This window comes from Pleurodeles waltl, chromosome 2_2, assembly GCF_031143425.1.
Source record: "Pleurodeles waltl isolate 20211129_DDA chromosome 2_2, aPleWal1.hap1.20221129, whole genome shotgun sequence".
Classification (NCBI taxonomy): Eukaryota; Metazoa; Chordata; class Amphibia; order Caudata; family Salamandridae; genus Pleurodeles; species Pleurodeles waltl.
Window position 1 is genome coordinate 989751221 of NC_090439.1, and position 13872 is coordinate 989765092.

Below are 13872 nucleotides of genomic sequence, written 5' to 3' on the forward strand. Positions count from 1 at the left end.
GGGAGGTGGGTCCAATTCCCATCTCCCTGAGCACCAACCTAAAATAGTTTCACCCAACTGTGTTAAAAGTCTTTTCAATGTCAAGTGACGCGAGAGGCATCTCTTGCTCCGACCCAGCAGTCCCATGTATAATAAGAGTGAGACATCTCAGATTAAGGGAAATGCTGCGCGAGGGCATAAACCCACACTGGTCATCGTGGATCAGACCTCGAATGATACCCTGCAGCTGCTCAGCAAATAATTTTTACATCAGAATTAATCATAGTGAGCGATCTAAGGGATGAAAAATGCTCAGGGTCACCCCCTAACCCCCAGGTTTCAACATAAGACAGAGGACCCCCTGATAGGCTTATAATTACTGCAATTGCTTCTGTCACTTTTTTTTTATTTTTTATGGGAATGCCTTTTTATTCCAGCTTTTAAGGGCAATAATTTGGGAATTGTGTTATCCTCGCACTGTATCTGAGGAAACAATCTCTGAGGAAACAATCTGGGACCATATTTGATAATATTTTCAGGGGGAGTTGGAGATAAACAGAATTTGGAGTATTTGCATCTGCTTTGGTGAGATTCTTGAGATATCTGATTGGTGTTACACTTCAAGTTCACTTCTCCTCTTGTCTTCCATGTTGTCACTTCTCACGAGGGAGAAAGGAAGGATAGCGTCACTTCCTGTGTGATTTCTAGCTCAATTTGCCTTCCGTTCACTTGATGTTTTCTGCGATGACACTGAAATGGTCTAATGGTGTGAAACTGCATTTGTGTGGAGCAACTGCACAACTTCAAGATTATTTTCACGGGAACATAAACACAGCGGAGAAGTTAATTTTAAAAAGTGCTATTTATTGCAAATTGGTGTGAAAAACATTTTACAAAATATTCTGAAATATGTCACAGTCATGTACAAAATGTTCCAATAAGTTTGGTTTTACACTTGCAATAAGGTCTGTACTTAGTTATCCGAAGTGACGAATTTTAAATATATCTGACCATCACAACGTCAGTGCCCAACCAATGTTTAAAAGTGAAAAGGGATTTTCAGTGACACTACATAATTGGACATTTAATGGCCTTGACCAATAATTATGAGATAAAATGTAAGAATTAGGATATATGATCTAAATCCAAGGTTCAGGGAGTCCAATATACCTAAACGTAAGTAAACTAGTCCTCACCTGGCCTCCACACTCCAAGCCCTACCTGTCTTCTACATTTCAAATTTACAACACAATCTACGTTTTTCTCTTTTAACTTTCAGGTATCATTCATACTGCAAGGTGGCAAATAACATATTCCACAAACATTTGCTCTTACATCAATTTTGGACAACTACAGATTCTTAGAATGAGGCTTGTTGAATAACTACTTTGTACATGCCCAAAATTCATTAAGGCCTTTTAGATTATATGACAAAGGAAGTTAGCATATATTATTATTCCACAATTTCAAATTTCATTTCCTTAAAAAAATAAGACAATGATGATTGACACAGAAACCAACTGTCCTGAGCCAACTCATCTTAAGAGAAATTAGGCCATAAATTGTCCAATCCTGTAAGTGTTACATGTAATCAATGCTATCATGCCCTGAACAATGGCAGTGTACAGTTGGTATATTCCTATGTATGTGGGTTACTAACACACAAAGGTTTGAAACCTTATACTGTGAATTATTTGAAAGTCCAGTGCTTTAAAAAAAAACATTTTAAAACTTTACGTAAGGTGCTGAAAAGTGCAGGACATAGCTATATGGAGCATTACTTGGCTTGTGAACTAGTGAAGGAGCAAAATAAGGAGTTTCTGGTCCTTATCAGGTGGGGTGCCAAATATTCTTGCTAGTGTGTGGTAGACGCTAGGAAAAAAATCATCAAGCAACTTGTGCATTTTTAATAAAAGTGTGAAAGCGCATGTGCAAGGAAAAAGCAGACACACCTGACACCTGCCGTAATCAATATTGCACAAAATTAGAAACCATCCTTAAAGCTTTAAATGTACAATACTTATACATATAGTTAGACAGTTAAGGTGCAAATTATGAGCATAAAGAATGGTGTTCAGTCATTTTTGGACTGTTGTGTAAAATGAAAGCAAAAAAGCAATGTAACAAAATTATAAAATTTAAGAAAAGTACACAACCTATCACATATATATTATGATATAACTTTATACAATTATTATCTTAAAAGTGCATATTGTATGCACTACAAGTCTTACCAGAATTATGGGTTTGCATTCAATCCAGTGAAATGGGTTATCACTCCTGGAAAGGTAATCACCTCCATATTGCCCCAATATGTGCTTCAAGATTTAATGAGGCCTTGCATAACAATTCTAACACATGCATTTAATCTAGCACACCGTTACACAGTTATCTGTGAAAGGAGGGACCATAGTTCCCTGCGCAACATTCAAATCCACATCCCTTTAACATGTTGTTTGCTTTTACTGTTCTCCGGATAGGGAGCATCCAACCCATCTAATTGGCTACCCAGACGGTGGTTAACCACACTAGTTTTGGTTCAGTAATGCACTTTTATCTTCAAAAGGAAGCAGGGTGGTTTCCAATTTTCAAGCACTTCAAAAATTACCCTTGTTACATGCCCACCCACCCATCATGCACATAACCTCTGAAGCATTCTCTCTAATGTGCAGCACCTTACACATGCCCAAGAACTTTCTCGCAGTGAATATTTTCCTTGAGTCCAATATAGTTCAACACATGCCTGGTTGAGGTCCAGGCTTTTTTCCCTTCAACCGTGCACTGCAGAAAATCCTGTCAGCATTAGTTGTAGAGTTTCTCTTTTAATATTGCCTGAAGAGCATACCATATAAACAGGTCACCTGGGAGACAACACTCCCCAGAAATAACAATATTTCTACATATTATTGCTAGTATATTCACCAGGCTAAGCCAAGGTTAATGTCATAAGCTTCACCCTTATTGATGACAAAGTTAGGTTTTAAAGCTGCATTGATCAGCCCCTCCCTCCATAGTCGCCAGTAATTTGTTGTTTGACCTTCTGGCCCTTTCAGACATAAGTCCACTTTATCTGTTATTCCAACTGACATGACATATCTGCCCAAGGATTAACTAAGTTTCACACTGTCAATCCTCTATTATGAAACTGTTTAGGATGACGAGCCACTCGTGGTGCCTCTACCTTTTGTAATCTTGGTACCAAAGAAAGGAGCTTGGTGTTGTGGCCCAATAGGTTGCTGGACAATCAAAGACCCAAAATGAATCAATTTAAGTGGACACACTTTGAAGAACACACATGTAAACGGAGGAGTATAACTTTCAGGAATGAGTCGACATATGTATCTGACTGATTGGAAAGTTAAGATATTAGAGCAGAGGCTAAATTGTAATAAGAGCTATGAGTTCCTTAGTGGTTCATCTGTCGCCGAGAATAACTACATAAAGAAATCTACAAGCGCTATTATCCTGCTCATTGTTATCCACCAGCTATGCCTCAGAGCATCTCTTGCATACTCACCCTCACTTCTATCATGAATCAGACTGGTCTGCAAAATATAAAGATTATATACTGCCCTTCATAAAACTCTCTACCCTTAACCTGCTCTCATACATTACTACATTACTGCAGTTCACATTAACTATAATTATTCTGATTGGAAAACTCCGGTGCAATACCTAGCTCAGATACAATAGCAATACCCAAGGATGGTTATTCTCACAGCTACAGAAAAGTCCAATATAAAAATGATTTCTGCTCATCTAAATCACTTTAAGTAGAATTATTCACCCTCTCACCCCTCCCCTTAGCTCCAAAGGGGCACCCGTATTCTTTTGAAAAGTTCACAGTGAAAAGACAGAAAATGGCTGTGGGCCCCATATTGGTAACAGTTTCAGTTTTTCAGGTTGGACCCTCCTATGTTTCTAGAGATGGAATCAGCCTATTTCTTTAGGAAACCATTTGACAAGACGTCCTGAATCTTAGATTCATAACCATATGGAGCTTCAGAAATACCACCTGCCCTTTATTTTAATGGAATAGGCAGAAATTACAATCTAGCAAGAAGAGAAAACATATCATTAAAAAAAAGAAAGATTTGAACATGGGAGACAGCCTACCTTCCTTAAATGGAATATGAAAAAGAAAATATATATATATATATATATACATATATATGTATACACGCACCCACAGCAAGACTGTCCCCTGCAGTAATGAATACTTTTAACAGATTCATTATGAGCTCATCCAATGAGACAAACACCTGTTTATGTTGCTTACACTCACAACCACTCCCGTGCTTCCAATGCTCAGCTAGAAAGTGTTCACAATTCAGTAATGCAAAACACACACATGTAAAAAACTCAAAGGGTCTGTACACGAAATTGGCCTTCCCAGCAAAAAAATAGTTAGATAAAAGTTGTTTATCGGATACAAATCCAAGTTCCCTTTTGTTTATCGGATACAAATCCAAAAGAAAAAAAGGTTTCACAATCCATATGTAAGAACAGTTGGTGAAAAAAAAATCAGTTTAGTATGCTATTGTAGAGGTAGAAAATAGGTGTGGTTTTTCTTAAACTGCGTAGTGAACAACATTCTGAATTTTCCAGAGATCTTAAAAGGGTTCAATCTGGTGAAGTTGATGAATCTAATTTTTCATGGAGATGACTTCGAATTGCAAGTTTTCCAAATGTGATTGTCCATAAACAAAATCCATATCAGGTTTATTCACAATCAGCTTACATGGTTCTAATTTATCCAGAATTTTAAACAGCACGTCTTTGACCACTGGATAGATTCCATTTTAATACTGGATATATTGCTCTCTTTCTTTCTGCGTAAGATTGCCTTACACTTGCACTCAGTCCCGGAACTAATGTTAATTTCCATTGCACATCCTTTTTGTCCCGTCTATCAACTTTCAGGTTCACAGAATTCTCCTTGCTTGTCTCTGACTAGGTTAGAGTTCATTTCTGCTATGTCTTCCACTCAACTCAAGACTCTCCAAATAGCATTCATCAAATGTATTTACATTATTTACAACTGAACACAAAAGCTCAGTCTTGGAATTTTTCCAGGGAACTTTAGTCAACGGTAACTGGATAACTCCACATTTTTCAGAATTTGAACAAGTTTATGAAGTCTTGGGGCATCAGGGAAACAGAACAGCTCTCTGGATTGTTGGCTGTGCATGGGTGCTCTGTGCCCTAAAATCAGTAACACATAAAACAGACGAGTTACACTGTGATCATTTCTTAAAATACAACATTAAAATGTACTTGATGGTTAAAATGACTAACTTTCCGATCAGTGAGCAAAATACTATGGGATCTGATCTGGCAATGTGCTGCCTCATACGTACACACTTACCAAGAAATTTTAAGTCTTTCAAAATGCTTTATTAGATTATAAATATATAATCACAAAAGCTGCAGTATATCAAGCACCTACGTTAATATAAGAACATGTTAATTTTGTGTTGTTATGCAGGAAACTTTAAAAAGCGCAAAAAAAGTCAATTCAGACATTGCACGCAGGCGCAATTTAAAAAAAGAAACATAGAGCAGGTCCACAGCAACGAAAACTGTATCTTTTCAGTTCTGGGATTAAAAATATCTTAGTGAAACACTCACAACATTTACAGAAAAACATAAAATGAAATAAAGTCTGGTCAAAAAATTCACCACATGGACAGCAAGAGACAGAGGCATTGCTAAATTCTCCCAGTGGGAAATTCAGTAAATGAGGTATGGTTTCAAGTCTAAATCACGCCAAAAGGCCTACCTCCCAAACTGCAAAGTCCATAAAATGGTAAGGTTCGATAGGCATAGTAGTCTGGATTGGGGCATAGCTCTTAGCAGTGGAGTTTTGTTTAGTTCTATTTCTTCCTGCAAAACAGGTCTCTTGTCCATAAATTGTTTTTGATCTCAAATTTATCTGCCTTTTGAAAGGTTGAGGGCTTTAAGAATACCTCTGGTCTGTCAACCGCACTCAGGGCAATTTTAACACACTAAAGCCAGGGCATTTGCAAACCATTATCATTGTTCAAGCAATCAATAATAACATCTTTGTTCAGTGAGATTCAAGGGCTATTTGAAATGGACATCCAAATGGAGTAAAGTTTATTAGTGTAGATGATTCACTTGAACCTGCAAGCACTTAATGTTAGTGCACCCCAAAATTCCTGCAAACTAAGCAAGTATCAGGATTTAATACCTATTATGGATCTCCAGTACTGGAACTATAGATCAACTGGAAACCTCATTAGAAACATTAAACAAAGCACCTATTGACTGAGAATTTTAGGAGTCTAACACAAGTACGTGGAGACCACGAGTTTGAATTGTCGAATATAGCTCCTAAATTGAGGTACTGATTCACTTTCTTTGCCCTTGACAAATACTGCTTGTGATCCAGTACTCTTACGGCCACATGACATTACTTGTGACTTTGTGAAATTTGTCACAAGATTAAGGTCACTCATGAAAACTATCAAATACTTTTACTAATGTTTTGAACTACTTGGATGTACAGGCCACCAAGTCTGCGTCATCCCTATACAACAGACCTAAGATAGTCCTTGTGCCACGTTCAGAACATCCTGCCCCAACTTGATCAGAAAATAATTCAGCTTGCTTGATTTCTAAGGAGTTATTGTAGCGCCTGTCAAGTCAAACCTCTGAAGATGCAAGCCATAGGCAGCAATTACGGTCCTCACAGACGCTTTGGTTCAGAAGAAAAGTGATTGAAAAATGGTGGCGATGTATGCCCTACTGCAATTTGCCACCACACCTTTTACAATTTTATTTAAAAAATTCAATTTTGTACAGCCTCTCAGCATTATTACTGCTTCTGCTGCATTTAGACACACCTCATTAAAATAAATGGAAACGTGTATAAATGGAAAAAAAGATGTAGAAGTGACTTGAAATGCAGCACTTTATTTCTTGCGTATTTCAGAAGTATGGGTCAAATGCATGAATATCTGGTCACAAACTGCGACAAGTATTTTTGCAACCAGTAAAGATTTTTAAGAACCACCCGTATTTGATAATAGGCCGGACTTTAAAAAGCTGATGGCAGAGGGTCCGAATCTGACTTAACTGATGACTATTAATGATGGAGATTGCAACCTGTGATTCATGATGACAGGAGGTCATTCCAGAGATGGAGGCCTGCTGTGGCCAGCAGATCACCATGTCGGTGATTGCTTTTAATTAAAGCCAATTTTTAAATGCAGTCCGATTTTCTCAAAAGGAAACATGGCTGTGTCAAAAAAAGCTTTACCTTTAAAAAAAAATGTATCTAAGAGTGTCTACACTTTAAACTTTTTTGCATCCATTTTTTTAACATCCACAAAAATCATTCCCTTTTGTGAATACATCATCACCTCTGTGAGGGATCATTACATTTTCAATGCTTTGCAGCTAGATTTCGGTAGAAAAAAAAATGATACAGTTCTTACATATTGGGTATTTAGAAGGGACATACCGAATCGGTATCCATTTGAAATCCTAGATTAGGGGTCAGAAAAATGTTTCTGACTCCTAAAATGGGACTAGTACATGTGAAAACAATCCTATGGTTGCAAATGCTGATTCAGACCTTTTGCGACCAAAAAGAATGTTTAATACATCTGGCCTTATGGCATTGTTGGGTAACTAAGAGTAATACAGTGGCATAAACTTATTTTAGATATGCCCAAGTCCGATTTTGTCCATGTGAATAAATCCTTACAGTCTAGGCTAGTGTGAACAAACGTCACTCTGCTGAGTACCACTCATTCTTACAAACCCAAAGCGACATGGCCAGTATTCATTTAGCAAACAGAATTTTCAGTGACATGGATTGTCAGATGCTGACTTGTACATTTAGAGGTTTCCAGGCTGTGAAAGACTTCCTAGTAAACCATCTAAACTAAAGGGAGAAACTCTGAAAAATAAAGCTCCTAGAAAATGGACTGCTACCATGCCCGCTGGTGGTAATGGGATCCGTGCATGATTTATATTTTGTATACCTCATGCATTAAATAAACTGATTTGCTCTACTGCGCTTTGATTTCACAATGCTGTCCAGCACCCAAGTTGTGCCCCGGAAGCCTTGTGCAAGATCAGTAAGTGTGTCCTTTTAGAATACTCAACCATTAACCACACAGAGAAACAGACCATACCAATTCATAGTAGATGTTCGTATAGAGGCTATAGCAGGCAACACAAAGGCATGGACAATAGGCTAGGACATGCATATCCAACAATATGCAGACACTCAACGGGAGGATAACCTATACCATAGTTACACATTTGGAGAGCTAACCAAAAGGATCATGGATAGTCGGGCGGTCCAGCCACCCACCCATTGCTGTGGCAGAGGCATCAGTGCTATGGCAGCCTAGTGCATTACCGCGCCCTGAACACCAAATTTTGAGTTCATCACCAGTGCATGAAGTTTTCTCCTGAAGGTTCTCCCATCAGCATGGCAGAAGCCATGATTTGCGGGTGAAAGGGACTTTGTGGGGACTTCTGCTCCTCTGACAGGCCCCTCACCGACGACTCTGCCCCTCATGCCATTTTTTGCATACAGGTCCCCCTGGCACTGCTCCAGCATACAAGACTGATGTGGGTCCTGCACTGTTGTCCTCTGCTGGGAGTCTATTGCTATGATTCCAATATAAAAACTCTGATGAACTGGCAAATTTCTCAGTCATTGAGAACACAACCCTCCACTAACCTCAGGCTTCTCTAAGGGTATGGCCTGTTAACGCCCTCTTCTAAATCATGAATGGAAGCTTCATAGTTCGCTTGCTTACGAAAAGAAAGACAGAATATTTGTTAAGCTCAGTGAACTGACCTTCCAGGACAGTATGTGGCAGTGTCTGCAGAGCTGGAGCGTGCCGCAGTATTGCTCCTTCTTGGGGTAGCATCGTACCAGCTTGAAGTACATTTTCTTCCAATCCAACTGTCCTTTGTCAGACAGAATAAGTCGTTTTCGAATCTACAAAAGTAAACAATGGTTTCTTTAGGCTGTGTTTTATGCTCAAGGTCTTTAAAAACGTGTTTACTAACTACATGGTGTCCCTGTTCTGGCAGGCCCAACAGTGACACTGTTCTAGTTACAGCAGTATATTTTGTCCAGAAGCTATTATTGTGACCAACAGAAATACAATTCCAAGTTTTCAAGCAGCAGAGGTCAGACACAAACATGGGTCTCAACCTACTGACTGGGAATGAGCTGGAAGGCATGACAAAATTCAAAAAGTGGATTTAACAACCCGTACACACAAAAGCTGCAACACACCTCAAAAAATAATAAAATCCAGATTCAGCTCCTCTATCCAATTTAAGTCTGTAAACATTCATGACAGATGTCACTTAATTTGCACCAATAGGTGTTGAAAAATTCGCACCTTTGGATTACATTAATGCACCAACTTACAATCAAGGGTTGAGCTAAGTTAAAGTGCAAAGCTAGTACTTGAATTATGGCTTAACCTGTGTTTTCAAAATGGTTATTTCTGCATCAGGATGCTACACTTGTAATAATTTGGGGAACTACAGACCTACGTAGAAATGACAATAAAGGCATAACATACCTGTCTGTCTGTGAAGTGGTACTGGCAGAGCTTTTTCCACAGAGGTCGGTCCTCGCTCAGCACTTGCAGATCAGAAGATACCTGGCCTAGGCAGACGATGTCCCTGCCGTCTGTTAGCCGCTGCATGATGTTCAGTTGCAAATACAAGGGCAGGTCTGTGAAGATCATCCCTTTGAGGGCAGGCTGGAAGGAAGACATCTTTTAAAGTTAAACCAGGTGCAAAGAGGATAGGGACAAGAATCTGTTCTGTGGCTGCTTAGGTCCAATTTGACAAAGATTACAAACATTCCAAAAAATCAACACACCAACTGGATAGCTAAAGGGAATTTATATCGCAGGCAGAAGAAAACAAACTGATAAAACACATTTCCAAAAATGTAGACTTCAAAAAATAAGACTACCAGATCTGGACTTTGCAAAAAATATCACCAAACAAAAATGTTGATCTGCCTGAATGCCCACCTCAAGCGGTTGCCCTTAAATGCAGTAGGACTGAAACCTTGATAGTTATTTAATGCTCTCAGTCTTAAAATATATGGGAAGTGAGTTTGGGTGAATATAAGAATGAGATATTCTGCAGGGCGTTACATAAGTTAGAAAATCTTTGCACTCTATATTTTAGTGCCTCCGTTTTTGCAAAATAAGCTTTTGCAGTCTGTTTTCAGGTGGAATACGCCATACTCATTGAACCCTGAAACCATCTTCTGTATGTTAGAAGACAATTTCACTTTCTACTTAGATATTTGAAATATAGAACTGAAGATCAAATCAGACAATCACCCTGGCTACATATTTACAATATTATTTGAGAGGATGGGAGGCCAGTGCTACTTCAGTTCACTTCAGGATGTGAATCGTGGATCTACCACAGAGTGTTACAAGCATGAATGCGAAAGAATAGTTTACATCCTTTGTGAAGGTGAAAGAAGTATAGCCCCAATTGTGTACAGATATGTGACAAAAATGTGTCCAAAAATGTTTAGGCTTTATTTGTACCCTTACTCCATACACTTCAAAGTAAAACTGTCACTATACTAAAATTTGACATTTCATCCTAAAATGTCAAACTAATACATTGACTTTGAAGGTTCCGTGAAAAATTAGGTCTTCACAGAAGTAATGGTTTTGGGGCAAATCAAAGTTATGTAGTAAAGCAGAAATGAGTATGTTATGGTGAAACTTGAATACACAAATGAACACCATGAATACAGTAGTAATGCTTCATTAAGCGTGTTAAGATAAAGTGGAATTTATGTTTTACTTATTATGATCTTTTGAAACACTTACACCATCAAGTAAATTTACAGATGGCCTGGCGGGTTAGCGCTTGCTAATGACATCTGATGTGATCTGAAATCACGTTTCAAACCCTATAGAGCCCTCTCAACTTTCGATCCTTCCAAGGTATGTACAGTAAGTGCCAGAAAACTATTTAGTTATTGGTAACACTGGTTATGTACAGGTTTTAAAAATGGCACAAATGTGGTATTAGGAACTAAATAAAAACAGGTTTTATTGGAAATGGGTTCTCTGACTTTTAGAGTAGATCAGGGCTAAAGCACAGGTAGATTTTCATGTATTTCAACTGTGGAACACTTTCAATCTATAACATTGAATACGCATGTAGCGTGGTTTGGCAAGTAGGTAGAAGCACGCCATGTTTAAATTCTACTCCACCATCTAAATAGCTAAACAGCGTCAATCAGTCTGACAAGGAGAATCACTAAAATTGCACCAAGTTATCCCTTCTCATGAACATCTGGCTTTGAAGATTTATAGGCAAGCTGCACTGGCCTTTTAATTTAAATACTCGCTAATCAATTTCCATTAATGAGCAAGTGTTCTTCAAAAAACTACAGACTCTCTCTGAAGGCAAGAATTACTTCCAACCCCCTTGACCAACCTTTAAACGCTTCTTGTTCGTCCTGAACAACAAAACAAATTTACTTCCGACAACCCCAACAAGTACATGTAATATTTTAATCATCTGACACTAACGACACCCACAAGTGCACACGCAGTGGTGCGTGGTACTCCTCCAGGGCACCGCAGACAACATGCACAGACAAAATCCCTCCCTGCTCTCATTCTTCTCAGAAAATGGGCAGTAACACCCCAGATAGACCCAGAAACCTGAGGAATAAGCAGCTGGACTGATGGGGACTCCTGAGACGATCAGGATTGCAATGTAGATGCAATGACGATTCAGTTTCTATTCACTATGCACAGACCGTTCACATACATTAAAACCCACTCTCCATTCAGGCTCCATTCTCACTGCAATGCCATTCAGATTCTTTCACAAAGTACCATGTGGCTTCCATTCATGATGCATGGAAGATTCAGAGGCTCTCAGAGGAAACAAAAGCCAGCTAACGAGAAACATGGAGTCTTCTTACCCGAGTGATCTGGATATTGTTCAGCTGTTGCTGCCAGTGAAGGATGGTCTCCATTCTGTACACCCAGAAATTGATATTTCCAACCAGGACAGACTTGCCCACCCTTTGGACGAGGCAGCACAGGGATGCGTAAAGGGTCTGCAGCAATTCCTTTATTAGTCGAATGTTTTGTTGGTCTTCAAGAACTTGGGGGTGAAAAGAAATTTTGAATGTTGCAAGTCAGATCACCATCTTATCAGAGGAGAAACAGTCATTTTGATCCACATTTAAAAGAAAATTATTTTGTAGTAATTATAAGACTCAAGACCATAGACAGACTTAGGATAAAGTTGCATTTGATGGATTGCAGTTTACTCCGACGGTGTACAAGAACAAATGTACTGTATGTCCCATTATCCTATTAAAATGATTTGGTGAATACACTGACTTACAGTCTATAAATGGTGGCGATTAGGTGGGCCAAGGAGAATCCCCCTGGCTGTTTTAAAAGGCATTGCCTTTCTCAAACAGTCTTAAAACACCACACCAAATTGGGACAAAATTCCACACACATTATGATCTATCTTCCTCTTACCCCCTCAGGAATACAACTTGGTTATTACTTATGCCTCTAAAAACTGTCATGTGTTTCATCTCAGGTCTTCTACTACAAAACATTAGTAGAAATGCACAGCGGTGGCATTTTAAAGTAAACTTCCTGCTCAATTACATAAGATTACACAATGGTCGTGCCTCTCTGGAGTAGAGCATTTCTTAGTATTTTCAGCTACTCATGTGTGACGCATAATAGTACGAACTGAGCAATTACTGGTTGCTTTCACATATTGCCTGGTACCACTGACAGCGAGTCTCTATACGTCTTGCGATTGTTTGGAGGTAGCTCTCTTACCTTTCTGCACAACCTTTTCCAAAATGTTCATGTAGTTTTTCTGTGCGATGCCACTCAAGGAAGTTAGCTGGGACTTTGCTATCAGCTCCAGCAGCTAGAAGGAAAAGAAAAAAAATGTCATTCTTGGAGGCAGCAAAAAGGAGACCCAACAACATTGCCAGTTCTTCTTGGCCAGGTTATTTTCCTTACAAAAATACCAATGGCTTTGGAATATTCTCGACCTGTACTTCTATTTTGAATTCCAGCATACATGTGCAATTTTACCTCTTTGCCCCACAACACATTAAAAAACATGTTTTTCCAGTGCAGACAACAAAATGATCACTGGAACACTTGTTACCACAACACTGGAGTACTCCATGCCTAGAACAGAAGGCTGCATTTCTACATGGATGAAATAAACAGCATCTCGATTTCATTGCCATTAGCTCCCAGCTAAAGAGATGCCAGTTATTTTTTGGATAATAATTTTTTATTGATATTAACAGCAGGAACAACGTACACATGACCATTTCCACATGTCTACACAGTAGGCACAATACATGGGAACATCCATTAGGTCTCCACATCCAGGCCATGGTAGTCCCACCACTTGCCCCAGATCTTCTCATGCTTGCAGGGGCTGCCCCGCACCTCGTAAATTGGCCACTCCTGCCGGGAACACCGTCAGTCCCCCTCCTCCACTCCACCACCGAAGGGGGCCTGGGAATTTCCATTTGTGAGAAGTCACGCTCGGCCACTATTGTTGTCACCTCAGTAAGTGTCCGCTCCATCCTCGGTCCCCTCACTTCCTCCAATAAGCCAAGTAAGGCAATCCTGGGGGTGAGGGTAATTTGGTGGCCTAGAATCACGGCGAGCGTCTCCCTGATCCCCTCCCAAAAGGCCAGGCCATGTGGAAGGGGTCCGCTTCTGCAAGGTATGAGGAGATTGCCATTTTCCTGAGTGCCAATCTTGCCTTAAGCCAATCGAGGTCACCAACTCAGGCCTCCCACCACACGTGTAATCCTGGGAACTGGCC

At 39.4% G+C, this 13872-nt stretch overlaps 1 protein-coding gene across 1 annotated transcript in view; it reads right to left on the minus strand.

The window, feature by feature from the left end:
* Positions 1–822: 822 nt before the first annotated feature.
* FBXO32 (F-box protein 32) overlaps positions 823–13872 on the minus strand; it is a 34156-nt gene continuing 21106 nt past the window's right edge. The window contains exons 5-9 of the mRNA XM_069220709.1: positions 12855–12948; positions 11966–12150; positions 9567–9749; positions 8825–8968; positions 823–5184 (exon numbers count right to left, since the gene is read on the minus strand). Of these exons, the coding sequence (XP_069076810.1) occupies positions 5095–5184; positions 8825–8968; positions 9567–9749; positions 11966–12150; positions 12855–12948 (696 nt within the window). The 3' untranslated portion in view covers positions 823–5094. The remainder of the gene's footprint in view (positions 5185–8824; positions 8969–9566; positions 9750–11965; positions 12151–12854; positions 12949–13872) is intronic.